Consider the following 15,331-nt stretch of genomic DNA (forward strand, 5'->3'; position numbering starts at 1 on the left):
CCAATTGCTCTGCGTTGCCTTAATAGTGCTTGAAGAATTTAACATATTGTTTAACAGTGTGTGGAACCTAGGGCCTTGGCTTATCATTTTGTCCATTGGTGTCTTTGTTGATGGCCTTTGAATTTCTATGAGTCTCTCAAGTACACGGTTGAAAATATAAAATTTATCTTTAATGGTGGACTCCTATATAGGTGGTTTAATAAATTCACATAGAAAATCACTGTTATCAAATTTATATGTAGAAGAAAGGATAGACTAACAAATTACATGTATATATAAGTTATATGTATAAACTTCCAAGAAATGGATTAAATAAATTTTATTATTTTGTGTTTTGAAACTTAATACCCCAGAGATTTCTAGGGATGATTTTGTTTTTATTAGCAAAATATTTAGGGTATCTACTGGATACCAGGCACTGTGGATCCAAGGTAAAGCACACTAAGCCTCTTAGTGACTATGATTAGAGATTCCAAGTGTTACTAATTTGATTAATAAGACCACTGATATCAGTCAGGCATGTTTACCATTATTCAAATGATCCTGAAAAGCCAACTCTACTGTTAGTGAACTCTTTAATTGAAAGACAATGGCCAAGGTTATAAAGTAAGCATATCCATGAGTGGCAGTTCATTTATTTTTATGAGCCATCACATTTATTCCACGTTCGTGTTTTGTAGTACATTTGTACTTACCCAATTTCTACAACATGTGGGACCATAACTTTTACATAATATTTCATTTTAAAAGGAGGAATGCAAAAGTGGTGGTTTGATTATTTTGCTGTTTGTACCTTTTTCTAGGCTTAGTACTTCATAACAGAAGTACATAATCAGACATTTGGCCTACGGTAAGTTTATGTGAAATTTCAGAGGATGAAGGATTTGAGTCTAGGATTGTACATACTGCATGCTCATTTTGACAAATCTGGTTTAGTAGGAACTGGGGACCTTTGAAGCGTTTGGTAGTTGTTAAGGTTTTTAATGGTCTCAACTGTTTGGATTAGTAAAAATGTTAAACGTATTACCTATATCCTATCCATTTATTTATTAACATAACATTGTAGTAATGTATAATTACTTCCAAAAACATACACCAAAAAGTGAAATGAAAATGTTAAGAAAGTTCACATAAGTAGAAGTTCTTTTCTTATTTTAGTTGTGTCTTGCCCACTTCCTGGGGTATGCTAACTCAGGAAACTTACTTTAAAATACAGCTTTTCATATACATCTACCCATCTTATCATTAAAGGTCATCCTCTCTGGAGGAAGGACCCAGTTAACATGATCATAATGTCTATCAAACTCCAGTTTTATCCAGTTTCCTTTCACATTATGGAAGTAAATGTAACACAGAGTGTGCTTCTATTTGTGCTGTGTGTCTCTAGGATGAGGATGGGACAGAAGAAGACAACAGTCGTGTTGAACCTGTTGGACATGCTGATACCGGTTTGGAGAATATACCCAGCTTTTCCCTGGAGTAAGTTACTGATGTTTTTAACTGAATTTGTAATATACATGTAGCATCACTGATAGCAGCAAGTATTCCAAAAGCATATGGCATGCGGAATGTTTGTGCTTAGTTAAAACCATGCGTTGCATTGGTTTGTTTTCCAAAGAGCATCTTTCATCTATTGAGTTAATTATCTAATGTAAGAAGTATAGCATGGAAATTCACATGTTCTGTCCTGAGTTTCATGCCTTGGCAAATACTATTAAATTATAATATAAAATAGTATTTGATTGACAATGTCATCTTAACAGCACTGTAACTGTTTTCAAATTGCTTTGTATGTCATTGTTTTGGTCATTTGTTCGTTCCTCAACTTTGCTAAATTAAAAACAAAATGTGTAGATCTACTTTACTTGAAAAACCAGTTGGATCATGTAAGCATTAGTCATGTTAGTATATATTTTTTTGATTTGGAAAAATCGAATGTCTCTTGAGAGATTTGTTGAAATCTCTATTTGTTGAAAAATTCGAATCATAGGTTAGGGACCTTGAACATGGTTTTAGGTATAAAAGGAAGAAGAAAAACTTTACATTATTTCAGCTTTACAATTGTCTTAAATATTGGCATCTTTAAATGGAAGGTGTTTTTAGGACTTCTTCCCTTGGTAGCTTAGACCAGGGAGGGCAGTCATTCTGAAATTTTTTTTTGACTTTGGGTAAAAGTTGAAAGGGCCTAGATATCAACATTTAAACTCTTAACTCTGTCTTTTCTTGGTGTTTCAAGGGAAGGCCCTCAAAAAACTGCTGTCAGTGAGAGTAACAGTTTCGAGAACCAGGTTATGTTTAGACAGATAGCAACTAGCAGTCTCTGTTACATTTGAGAAGACTTGCCATGTCCTAGTTCTTTTAAGAAAGAATGTGGAATAAAATAAATTTATAAGTTATATTCTCAATTGACAAGCTAATCATTAAATAGATGTTCAAATGATATTAAATATCTAAGATGTGAAATTCTATGAAAATATAAAAAATTAAAAATTCACTTGAATAGTATTACATTAGTAAATATTTTGGCAGTATGGCAGGATTCTAATTTTTTCCTAATTAGTGTATGTGATTAAATATATGCATGTATTCTCAATTTTGTTTTGATTTGTTTGATATCACTATCTTTAATTTTCTTTAGTCTTTATATTATATAGTCAGGACATTAATAGTATGTAGCATAACTTTATTTTTTATTTAAGTAATATAATTGAAGAATTAGCATTTCCTTTATAGTTGTCCACATTGCTTCAACTAGATATTTAATTGAAATACTAGTTTCAGAAATTGTCAGATAAGACCTGCTTAGATTTCTGTCACTACACATACACACGCACACACACACACACGGAAAAATCTATAAAGGAAGTGAAATCTCATAAAAGGTTTAGAAAATTTACATTCTCTAAGTTAAACCAGTTTTCATTAAACTCTGGCTTATTATATTAATAGTAAAGTACTTTAGTTATGTAATAGAAGTAACTTCATGTTACTTCTATATCTCTTCATGATTTTAAAGCTCAATTACAAACACTTATGAAAATTATTTGATTTTTATTAGAAAAAAATTTTTTTTACATTTATTTATTTTTTGAGAGACATAGAGAGACAGAGCACAAGTTGGGGAAGGGCAGAGAGAGAAGGGGACACAGACTCTGAAGCAGGCTCCAGGCTCTGAGCTGTCAGCACACAGCCTGATGCGGGGCTCAAACTCACAAACCGTGAGATCATGACCTGAGCTGAAGTTGGTCGCCCAACTGACTGAGCCACCCAGGCGCCCCAAAATTATTTGATTTTTAGCAGGTACCTGCTGGCTTTGAGAAAGGAGTTTCATACCCGGTGTTGCAGTTACACTTAGAGAAGTAGGAAATGGTGACTGAATTAATGGTGGAACAGTGGGATGTAAAGATGGCTGGATCACATGTGGACTGTCACCTACAGAAGCAAAAGCTTTTACCTCATTGAGTTATTGGAAGGAGCAATAATGTGACATATGCAGGAGCACTTTGTAAATTTTAATGTGCTCTGCAGCCAAAACACCTTTACTCATTTAATCTATATTGTCCTTGAAATAAATACTGCGGTGGAAAATTTTTCATGGAAATCTAGAGTTCTGACTTACAAAATGTGTACTTGTATTACACATAGAACAGTGTGTGGTCCGAGAGAAATGGTTCTGTGTCATTTTAATGCAGTTATTTCTGCTGATTGCTCTCTCTGCATGCCATCAGGCTAGTGTTCAGGTATGTAGTGTTTAATGTCGCTTTCATCACCATGCTTCTATTCCAGAATGTGTACATGTATGTGTGTGTGCTTGGTGGGATTTTCGTTTTGTTCTCTTTTGTTGTTGTGTGTCTGTGTTGTAGCAGTTTTTTTGTTTTGTTTTGTTTTGGTTTTGGTTTGTTTACAGTACATGTTCATGCTCCCTCATTCATCATTGTCTCACAGTGATATGGTAAAGCTCGTACAAGTCCCCAACGATGGAGGGCCTCTGGGAATCCATGTAGTGCCTTTCAGTGCTCGAGGCGGCAGGTAACGTATCTTGGAGGTTTTTAATTGAATCATAATGTTGAGTGTTTTATCTTCATTTATGCTCAGATATAGAGTGGTGTTGATTTAGCATATGCTTAATAGGAACAGTTTCATTTGGGGGCACTCGCTACTTCATACGTATACATCATAATCATGGAAAGCACTCAGGCTGATGAAGAAATCAAGCATTTAAATTATTCTAATAATTTTATTGGTCATCACGCATCCCTGCAAACATTGTACTTTGCTGTACATTGGTGAAACACTTTAGAGTCGAAACTCCAGCTGAATTTCCAAAATTAAGGGAGAGCTTAAAGCAGTTTTCTGGAAAAATTTATCCAATAAAAATTATCTGGGTAACTTAGGGAAGGATTCATGTTAAATTCATTTTTTTAGTTCTTTAATCTTGAAAGATTTTTATGATTATGTTTGAAATTTGTGAAAGTTAAATAAGCTATAGATTTATTTCCTACCATGCGACTTGTGGCTCCTTCTTTTTTCAATCTCTGCACACTCAAATGTCAAATTTTGTACGGCTAATGACTTCATTAATTTATAGAATGTGTATCTTAAAAACTTCAAATGTTGTATGAGTTTCTTTTCTTCTGCCTTTTTTTCTGTGAAAAAAACTGTCCTTGGGTTTATTAAATTTTTATTTTAATATGTTTATTAAATTGTGAATTGATACTGCAACTAAGGGTGATGGGCCTCTGTTAACAACAAGTGACGGGCATTGCATCCTTGCCCTGGAGCTGTTAACTGTTAAGTGCTTGAAGTTTACTTACACACTCTCCTAAATCCCATCCAGTAATTACCTGGTGAAATCTATTTATGAACTACTTGGCTTCTCATTCTTTCTTTTATTGTTATGATTATATTTATTTATTTTTTAACTTCCTTTACACTGGGAGAAGAAAGGGGAAAGCTGGCAGATGGCCTTAGACCAGTGACTTGAGATGTAGTTCACACTGTTGCCAGGGAATTGCAAGCATGTAGCATGGTGTAAAAAACAGATGGAATGTCAGTGATAAGTGTGTGATTCAATTATTTACTTAAGTTTGTTGATTGAGTATTGTACCACCGTCCTAATTGTGGTGACTCCAGATTTCATCTCGTTGGTAGAGCACAGGCTTTATGGAATGTCTGGAAGCTGAAACTGATTTACCAAGAACTCTGCTGGAGTAAGAGGCTTGACAGTTAGTGTTATATAACAAGCTGTGAACTTCACCTTGAATTTTGAGGTTGTGTTATATTCACAGGGTTCTGACTGCTTTCTCTTTTTTCCTCCTTCTCTTTGTTTATTTTTAAACTCTAGAGAAGCATTGAAATTTCTTTAAGGCACTTTCGTTTAAACACAGTTCTTTTTCAAAATGGACTTTGCCTTTATTTCCTTTAAAGAATACAATTTTAAATGATCTCAAAAGTTAAATTTTTTCATTTATTTTACGAGTGGAAAGAAAAAAGATAAGGTAAACTGTGTGGATTATAGCTTCCTGATATTAGTGTACCTTTACCTTCCTGTGGGATATAACTTTTCACAAATGGGACTTAATTGTGTATATACCAGCTTTGAAGCAGTATGTCATTTTTTTTTGTTATTGAAGTATAATTGATGTTAGTTTCAGGTTTCAACGTAGTGATTTGACATTTATATACATTCTGAAATGATCACCATGATAAGTCTAGTTACCATATGTCACCATACAAAGTTAATAAATAATATCGTCTATATTCCCCATGACTTATATTCCCATGACTTATTTATTTTATAATTGGAAGTCTGTTCTTCTAGATGCCCTTCACCCATTTTATCCACCCCCAAAACTCACTCTCTTCTTGCAACCATCGGTCTTCTGTATCTGTGAGTCGGGTTTTGCTTTGTTTTGTTCATCTGTTTTGTGTTTTAGATTGTACGTGTAAGTGAAATCATAGGGTATTTGTCTGACTCATTTCACTTAGCATAGTACCTTGAAGCTCCATCCATGTTGTCACAAATGGCAAGTTTTTCTTCTATTTAATGGCTGAGTAGTATTCCATTGTATACCCATACCACATATTTATCCCTTCATCTATAGATGGACATTTAGGTTGCTTCCATATCTTGGCTATTGTAAATTAAGCTGCAATGAACATAGGGGTACACATATCTTTTCAAGTTAGTTTTTTTGTTTTCTTTGGATAAATACACAGTAGTGGAATTGCTGAATTGTACAGTAGTTCTTTTTTTAATTTCTTGAGAAACCTCTGTACTGTTTTCCATAGTGGTAGCACTAATTCCTACCAACAGTGAATGAAGGTTTCCTTTTCTCCACATCCTCACCAATACTTGTTATTTTGTGTGTTTGTGTTTGTGTGTGTATGTGTGTGGGGTGGGGTTAGTCAGTCTGGAAGGTGTGAAATGATCTTATTGTGGTTTTAATTTGCATTTTCCTGATAATTAGTGATGTTGAGCATGTTTTCATGTGCGTTTTGGCTGTAGAAAAAACGTCTACTCAGATCTTCTGCCCATTTTTAATTTTTTTGCCTTGGAGTTGGGTGAGTTCTATATATATATTGGATATTAGCTGTTTTTGTAAAATATGAATGTCAAGTATTCTCTCCTATTTAGCACAGTACGTTTTCATTTTGTTGACAGTTTCCTTCACTTGCAAAAACTTGTTCATTTGCTATACTCTCATTTGTTTATTTTTGCTTTTGTTGTTCTTGCCTTTGGAGTCAAATCCAAAAAATATCACTAAGACCAATGTCGAGGTGGTTATCACCTATGTTTTCTCCTTGGATTTTTATGGCGTTAGGTCTTATGTTCAAATCTTTAATCCATTTTAAGTTATTTTGCATATGCCTTAAGATGCAGTCCAGTTTCATTCATTTGCAAGTAGCTATCCAGGTTTCCCATGCCATTTGTTAAAGAGACTGTCCTTTCCCTGTTGTATATTCTTGCCTCCTTTCTCCTAAATTAATTGATCATATAAATATGTATGTATTTTTGACCTCTCTGTTTTGTTTTCTTGATCTGTGTGTCTGTTTTGTGCCAGTACCATAATGTTCTGATCACAATAGCTTTGTAGTATAGTTTGAAATCAGGGAGCATCATGCCTCTAGCTTTGTTCTTCTTTCTTAATATTGCTTTGGCTATTTGGGTTCTTGTGTGCTTCCAAAAGAATTTTAGGATTGTTCATTTTAATTCTGTGAAAAATGCCATTGAAATTTTGATAGGGATTGCAGTGAATCTGTAGGTTGCTTTGGGTAATATGGACTAGAGTGTTGTGTTTTCATTTTTATTTGTTTCCAGGTATTTTGGTTTTGGCTGCTTCTTTTGTTGTTATTGTTAATCCATTGGTTGTTTAGTAGCCTGTTGTGTGGTCTCTATGTGTTTTGTTTTTTTCCAGTTGTTTCTTGAAGGTGATTTCTGCTTTCATACTGTTGTGGTTGGATAAGATGCTTAATAGGATTTAAAAAAAATTTTTTTTAATGTTTTTTTGTTTAATTTTTTTTTACATTCTTTCTTTTATTTTATCTTAATTTTTATTTTTTAAAATTTACATCCAAGTTAGTTAACATATAGTGTAATAATGATTGCAGGAATAGAACTTAGTGATTCATCACTTAGATATAACAGCCAGTGCTCATCCCAAAAAATGCCCTCCTTAATGCCCTCGCCCATTTAGCCCACCCCCCCAACAACCCTCAGTTTGTTTTCTTTTCTTTTTTTTTTAATATATGAAATTTATTGTCAAATTGGTTTCCATACAACACCCAGTGCTCATCCCAAAAGATGCCCTCTTCAATACCCATCATCTACCCTCCCCTCCCTCTCACCCCCCATCAACCCTCAGTTTGTTCTCAGTCTCTCATGCTTTGGCTCTTTCCCACTCTAAATTTTTTTTTTTTTCAACGTTTTTTATTTATTTTTGGGACAGAGAGAGACAGAGCATGAACGGGGGAGGGGCAGAGAGAGAGGGAGACACAGAATCGGAAACAGGCTCCAGGCTCTGAGCCATCAGCCCAGAGCCTGACGCGGGGCTCGAACTCACAGACCGCGAGATCGTGACCTGGCTGAAGTCGGACGCTTAACCGACTGCGCCACCCAGGCGCCCACTCTAACCTCTTTTTTTTCCTTCCCCTCCCCCATGAGTTTCTGTTAAGTTTCTCAGGATCCACAATAGGAGTGAAAACATATGGTATCTGTCTTTCTCTGCCTGGCTTATTTCACTTAGCATCACACTCTCCAGTTCCATCCACGTTGCTACAAAGGGCCATATTTCATTCTTTCTCATTGCCACATAGTACTCCATTGTGTATATAAACCACAATTTCTTTATCCATTCATCAGTTGATGGACATTTAGGCTCTTTCCATAATTTGGCTATTGTTGAGAGTGCTGCTATAAACATTGGGGTACAAGTGCCCCTATGCATCAGTACTCCTGTATCCCTTGGGTAAATTCCTAGCAGTGCTACTGCTGGGTCATAGGGTAGGTCTATTTTTAATTTTTTGAGGAACCTCCACACTCTTTTCCTGAGCGGCTGCACCAGTTTGCATTCCCACCAACAGTGCAAGAGGGTTCCCGTTTCTCCACATCCTCTCCAGCATGTATAGTCTCCTGATTTGTTCATTTTGGCCACTCTGACTGGCGTGTGGTGATATCTGAGTGTGGTATTGATTTCTATTTCCCTGATGAGGAGTGACGTTGAGCATCTTTTCATGTGCCTGTTGGCCATCCAGATGTCTTCTTTAGAGAAGGGTCTATTCATGTTTTCTGCCCGTTTCTTCACTGGATTGTTTGTTTTTTGGGTGTGGAGTTTGGTAAGCTCTTTATAGGTTTTGGATACTAGCCCTTTGTCCAATATGTCATTTGCAAATATCTTTTCCCATTCCGTTGGTTGCCTTTTAGTTTTGTTGATTGTGTCCTTTGCTGTGCAAAAGCTTTTTATCTTCATGAGGTACCAATAGTTCATTTTTGCTTTTAATTCCATTGCCTTTGGGGATGTGTCAAGTAAGAAATTGCTGTGGCTGAGGTCAGAGAGGTCTTTTCCTGCTTTCTCCTCTAGGGTTTTGATGGGTTCCTGTCTCACATTCAGGTCCTTTATCCATTTTGAGTTTATTTTTGTGAATGGTGTAGAAAGTGGTCTAGTTTCAACCTTCTGCATGTTGCTGTCCAGTTCTCCCAGCACCATTTGTTAAAGAGACTGTCTTTTTTTCCATTGGATATTCTTTCCTGCTTTGTCAAAGATTAGTTGGCCATACTTTTGTGGGTCTAGTTCTGGGGTTTCTATTCTATTCCACTGGTCTATGTGTCTGTTTTGTGCCAATACATGCTGTCTTGATGATTACAGCTTTGTAGTAGAGGCTAAAGTCTGGGATTGTGATGCCTCCTGCTTTGGTCTTCTTCAAAATTACTTTGGCTATTCGGGCTTTTTTGTGGTTCCGTACGAATTTTAGGATTGCTTGTTCTAGCTTTGAGAAGAATGCTGGTGCAGTTTTGATTGGGATTTCACTGAATGTGTAGATAGCTTTGGGTAGTATTGACATTTCGACAATATTTATTTTTCCGACCCATGAGCACATAATGTTTTTCCATTTCTTTATGTCTTCTTCAATTTCCTTCATAAGCTTTCTATAGTTTTCAGCATACATATCTTTTACATCTTTGGTTAGATTTATTCCTAGGTATTTGATGATTCTGGTACAGTTGTGCATGGGATCAGTTTCTTTATTTGTCTTTCTGTTGCTTCATTATTAGTGTATAAAAATGCAACTGATTTCTGTACATTGACTTAGTATCCTGCACTTTGCTGAATTTAAGTATCAGTTCTAGCAGACTTTGGGTGGAATCTGTCAGATTTTCCATGTAATATATCATGTCATCTGCAAAACATGAAAGCTTAACTTCATCTTTGCCAATTTTGATGCCTTTGATTTCCTTTTGTTTGATTGCTGATGCTAGAACTTCCAACACTATGTTAAACAACAGCGGTGTGAGTGGACATCCTTGTCGTGTTCCTGATCTCAGGGAAAAAGCTCTCAGTTTTTCCCCATTGAGGATGATGTTAGCTGTGGGCTTTTCATAGATGGCTTTTATGATGTTTAAGTATGTTCCTTCTATCCCGACTTTCTCAAGCGTTTTTATTAAGAATGCTGAATTTTGTCAAATGCTTTTTCTGCATCGATTGACAGATTCATATGATTCTTATCTTTTCTTTTATTAATGTGATGTATCACGTTGATTGATTTGCGAATGTTGAACCAGCCCTGCATCCTAGGAATGAATCCCACTTGATCATGGTGAATAATTCTTTTTATAAGCTGTTGAATTCGATTTGCTAGTATCTTATTGAGAATTTTTGCATCCATATTCATCAGGGATATTGGCCTGTAGTTCTCTTTTTTTACTGGGTCTCTAGTTTAGGAATCAAAGTAATACTGGCTTCATAGAATGAGTCTGGAAGTTTTCCTTCCCTTTCTACTTTTTGGAATAGCTTGAGAAGGATAGGTATTATCTCTGCTTTAAATGTTTGGTAGAATTACCCAGGGAAGCCATCTGGTCCTGGACTCTTATTTGTTGGGAGATTTTTCATAACTGATTCAATTTCTTCGCTGGTTATGGGTCTATTCAAGCTTTCTATTTCCTTCTGATTGAGTTTTGCAAGTGTGTGGGTGTTTAGGAATTTGTCCATTTCTTCCAGGTTGTCCATTTTGTTGGCATATAATTTTTCATAGTATTCCCTGATAATTGCTTGTATTTCTGAGGGATTGGTTGTAATAATTCCATTTTCATTCATGATTTTATCTATTTGGGTCCTCTCCCTTTTCTTTTTCAGAAGCCTGGCTAGAGGTTTATCAATTTTGTTTATTTTTTTCAAAAAAACAACTCTTGGTTTCATTGATCTGCTCTACAGTTTTTTTAGATTCTGTATTGTTTATTTCTGCTCTGATCTTTGTTATTTCTCTTATTCTGCTGGGTTTAGGGTGTCTTTGCTGTTCTGCTTCTATTTCCTTTAGGTGTGCTGTTAGATTTTGTATTTGGGATTTTTCTTGTTTCCTGAGATAGGCCTGGATTGCAATGTATTTTCCTCTCAGGACTGCCTTTGCTGCATCCCAAAGCATTTGGATTGTTGTATTTTCATTTTTGTTTGTTTCATTTTCATTTTCGTTTGTTTCCATATATTTTTTAATTTCTTCTCTGATTGCCTGGTTGACCCATTCATTCTTTAGTAGGGTGTTCTTTAACCTCCATGCTTTTGGAGGTTTTCCAGACTTTTTCCTTTGGTTGATTTCAAGTTTCATAGCCTTGTGGTCTGAAAGTATGCATGGTATGATCTCAATTCTTATATACTTATGAAGGGCTGTTTTGTGACCCTGTATGTGATCTATCTTGGAGAATGTTCCATGTGCACTCAAGAAGAAAGTATATTCTGTTGCTTTGGGATGCAGAGTTCTAAATATATCTGTCAAGTCCATCTGATCCAATGTAGCATTCAGGGCCCTTGTTTTTTTATTGACCGTGTGTCTAGATGATCTATCCATTTCTGTAAGTGGGGTGTTAAAGTCCCCTGCAATTACCACATTCTTATCAATAAGGTTGCTTATATTTATGAGTAATTGTTTTATATATTTGGGGGCTCCCGTATCGGTGCATAGACATTTATAATTGTTAGCTCTTCCTGATGGATAGAGCCTATAATTATTATATAATGCCCTTCTTCATCTCTTGTTACAGCCTTTAATTTAATGTCTCGTTTGTCTGATATAAGTATGGCTACTCCAGCTTTCTTTTGACTTCCAGTAGCATGATAGATAGTTCTCCATCCCCTCACTTTCAATCTGAAGGTGTCCTCAGGTCTAAAATGAGTCTCTTGTAGACAGCAAATAGATGGGTCTTGTTTTTTTATCCATTCTGATACCCTATGTCTTTTTGTTGGCGCATTTAGTCCATTTACATTCAGTGTTATTATAGAAAGATATGGGTTTAGAGTCATTGTGATTACTGTAGGTTTCATGCTTGTAGCGATGTCTCTGGTAGTTTGTCTCACAGGATCCCCCTTAGGATCTCTTGTAGGGCTGGTTTAGTGGTGATGAATTCCTTCAGTTTTTGTTTGTTTGGGAAGACCTTTATCTCTCCTATTCTAAATGACAGATTTGCTGGATAAAGGATTCTCAGCTGCATATTTTTTCTGTTGATCACATTGAAGATTTCCTGCCATACCTTTCTGGCCTGCCAAGTTTCAGTAGAGAGATCTTTCAAGAGTCTTATCGGTCTCCCTTATATGTTAGAACACGTTTATCCCTAGCTGCTTTCAGAATTTTCTCTTTATCCTTGTATTTTGCCAGTTTCACTATGATATGTCGTGCAGAAGATCGATTCAAGTTACGTCTGAAGGCAGTTCTCTGTGCCTCTTGGATTTCAATGCCTTTTTCCTTCCCCAGATCAGGGAAGTTCTCAGCTATTATTTCTTCAAGTACACCTTCAGCACGTTTCCCTCTCTCTTCCTCCTCTGGGATACCAATTATGTGTAGATTATTTCTCTTTAGCGGATCACTTATTTCTCTAATTTTCCCCTCATACTCCTGGATTTTTTTAATCTCTCTTTTTCTCAGCTTCCTCTTTTTCCACAACTTTATCTTCTAGTTCACCTATTCTCTCCTCTGCCTTCTTCAATCCGAGCTGTGGTCACCTCCATTTTATTTTGCAGCTCATTAATAGCATTTTTAGTTCCTCTTGGCTGTTCCTTAGTCCCTTGATCTCTGTAGCAATAGATTCTCTGTTGTCCTCTATACTGTTTTCAAGACCAGTGATTAATTTTATGACTATTATTCAAAATTCACTTTCTTTTATATTGTTTAAATCGTTTTTGATCAGTTCGTTAGCTGTGGCTATTTCCTAGAGTTTCTTTTGAGGGGAATTCTTCTGTTTCGTCATTTTGGATAGTCCCTGGAGTGTTGCGGAACTGCAGGGCACTTCCCCTGTGCTGTTTTGAATAACTGGCGTTGGTGGGGGGGCTGCAGTCAGACCTGATGTCTGCTCCCAACCCACCACTGGGGCCACAGTCAGACTGGTGTGTACCTTCTCTTCCCCTCTCCTAGGGGCGGAATTCACTGTGGGGTGGTGTGGCTCGTCTGGGCTACTTGCACACTGCCAGGCTTGTGGTGCTGGGGATCTGGCGTATTAGCTGGGGTGGATCGGCAAGGTGCACAGGGCCGGGAGGGGCAGGCTCAGCTCGCTTTTCCTTCAGAGATCCGCTTTGGGAGGGGCCCTGCGGCACCTGGAGGGAGTCAGACTTGCCGCTGGAGGGATGGATCCGCAGAAGCACAGCTTTGGGTGTTTGCACGGTGCAAGCAAGTTCCCTGACAGGAACTGGTTCCCTTTGGGATGTTAGCGGGGGATGGGCGAGGGAGATGGTGCTGGCAAGAGCCTTTGTTCCCCACCAAGCTGAGCTCTGTCGTCCGGGGCTCAACAACTCTCCCTCCCCTTGTCCTCCAGCCCTCCTGCTCTCTGAGCAGAGCTGTTACCTTATAACCTTCCAGATGTTAAGTCCAGCTTGTTGTCAGAACACACTCTGTCCAGCGCCTCTGCTTTTGCAAGCCAGACTGGGGGCGGGGGGGGCTCTGCTTTGCTGGTGGGCTGCCCCTCCGCCCCGGCTCCCTCATGCCAGTCCCCAGTCCGTGTAGCGCGCACTGCCTCTCCGCCCTTCCTACCCTCTTCTGTGGGCCTCTCGTCTGCGCTTGCCTTCAGAGAATCCATTCTGCTAGTCTTCTGGCAGTTTTCTGGGTTGTTTAGGCAGGTGTGGGTGGAATCTAAGTGATCAGCAGGACGCGGTGAGCCCAGCATCCTCCTGTGCTGCTATCTTCCTCTTGTTTTCTTAATGTTTATTTTTGAGAGAGATACAGAGCGCACGTGGGAGAGGGGCAGAGAGAGAGGGAGGCACAGAATTCGAAGTAGGCTCAGGCTCTGAGCTGTCAGCACAGAGCCTGATGTCGGGCCTGAACTCACAAACCGTGAAATCATAACCAGAGCTGAAGTCAGATGCTTAACTGATAGCCACCTAGGCGCCCCTGGGTCTTGTTCTTTTTATCCATTTAGCCACCCTATGTCTTTTTATTGAAGGATTTAGTATTTACATTTAAGGTAATTATTGATAGATATGTACTTATTGCCATTTTGTTTAGTCTTTTTTTCTGGTTGTTTTTATAGTTCTCTGTTCCTGTTTGCTGTCTTTCTTTGTGGTTTGATGACTTTCTTTTAGTTTTATGTTTAGATATTCTCATTTTTTTGTGTGTATTTTAAGATTTTGTTTTATGGTTACCATGATATTCATATATGAGTGTGTGTGTATGTGTGTGTGTGTGTGTGTGTGTGTGTGTGTAGCAATTTATTTTGATAGTGATTTAAGTTAGATGGCATTCTAAATGCACTGTATTTTTACCAGCCATCCCCAGTGTTGTATGTTTTTGATATCGTATTTTACAGCTTTTTATTTTGTGTATCCCTTATCTAATTATTGCAGTTACAGTTGATTTTACTACTTTGTTTTCATACTAGCTTCATAAGTGGTTAATCCACTACCTTACTCTATATTTGCTTTATCAGTGTGATCTTTTTTCTTTCATATATTTTCTTACTTCTAGTTATGGCCTTTTGTTCAGAGCTTAAAGAAGTCTGTTTATCAATTCTTTTGTATTGCCAGTTTTGTGGTGATGAATTACCTTATTAGCCTTTGCTTGTCTCGAACTTTGTCTCCTTCTGTTCTGAGTAACCTTGCTGGGTAGAGTATTCTTGGTTGGAAGTTGCTTTTGTTTTTTCCCAACACTTTGAGTATATCATGCCACTTCCTTCTGTCTTGCAGAGTTTCTGTTGAAAAGTCATCTGGTAGTCATCTGCAGTTTCCCTAGTTATTTTTCTCTTGCTGCTTTTAAAATTCTCTCTTTAACTGTTGACATTTGATAATTACAATGTGTTTTAGTGTGTCTTTCTGTGTCCTGTAGTTTGGGACTTTCTGTGCTTCCTGGACCTGGATGTCTTTTTCCTTCTCTAGGTTAAGGAAGTTTTTAGCCGTTGTTTCTTCAAATAAGTTTCTGCCTCTTTCTTTCTTTCTTTCTTTCTTTCTTTCTTTCTTTCTTTCTTTCTTTCTTTCTTCTCTTTCTGGGACTCATATAATATGAATGTAGCATGTTTGATATTTTCCCACAGATCCTTGAATCTATTCTCATTTAAACTTTTTGTTATCTTTTTGAAGTTCTGTTTGTGTTTGGGTGATTTCCACTACCTTGACTTCCAGATCACAGATCCATTTTTCCGTATTGT

General features: G+C 37.2%; 1 protein-coding gene across 17 annotated transcripts in view; it reads left to right on the plus strand.

The window, feature by feature from the left end:
- The window catches only part of PARD3 (par-3 family cell polarity regulator), a 663,835-nt gene that overhangs the window by 365,458 nt on the left and 283,046 nt on the right, over nt 1–15,331 (plus strand). For 16 of the 17 annotated variants that reach the window (XM_019465161.2, XM_019465165.2, XM_053895761.1 and 13 more), the window contains exons 6-7: nt 1,388–1,479; nt 3,946–4,029. In XM_019465161.2, coding sequence (XP_019320706.1) covers nt 1,388–1,479; nt 3,946–4,029 — 176 coding nt within the window. The remainder of the gene's footprint in view (nt 1–1,387; nt 1,480–3,945; nt 4,030–15,331) is intronic. The other variant, XM_053895763.1, reaches the window with a different exon arrangement.

The sequence above is a fragment of the Panthera pardus genome, unplaced genomic scaffold (assembly GCF_024362965.1).
Source record: "Panthera pardus isolate Hobbes unplaced genomic scaffold, ASM2436296v1 HiC_scaffold_6, whole genome shotgun sequence".
Lineage (NCBI taxonomy): Eukaryota > Metazoa > Chordata > Mammalia > Carnivora > Felidae > Panthera > Panthera pardus.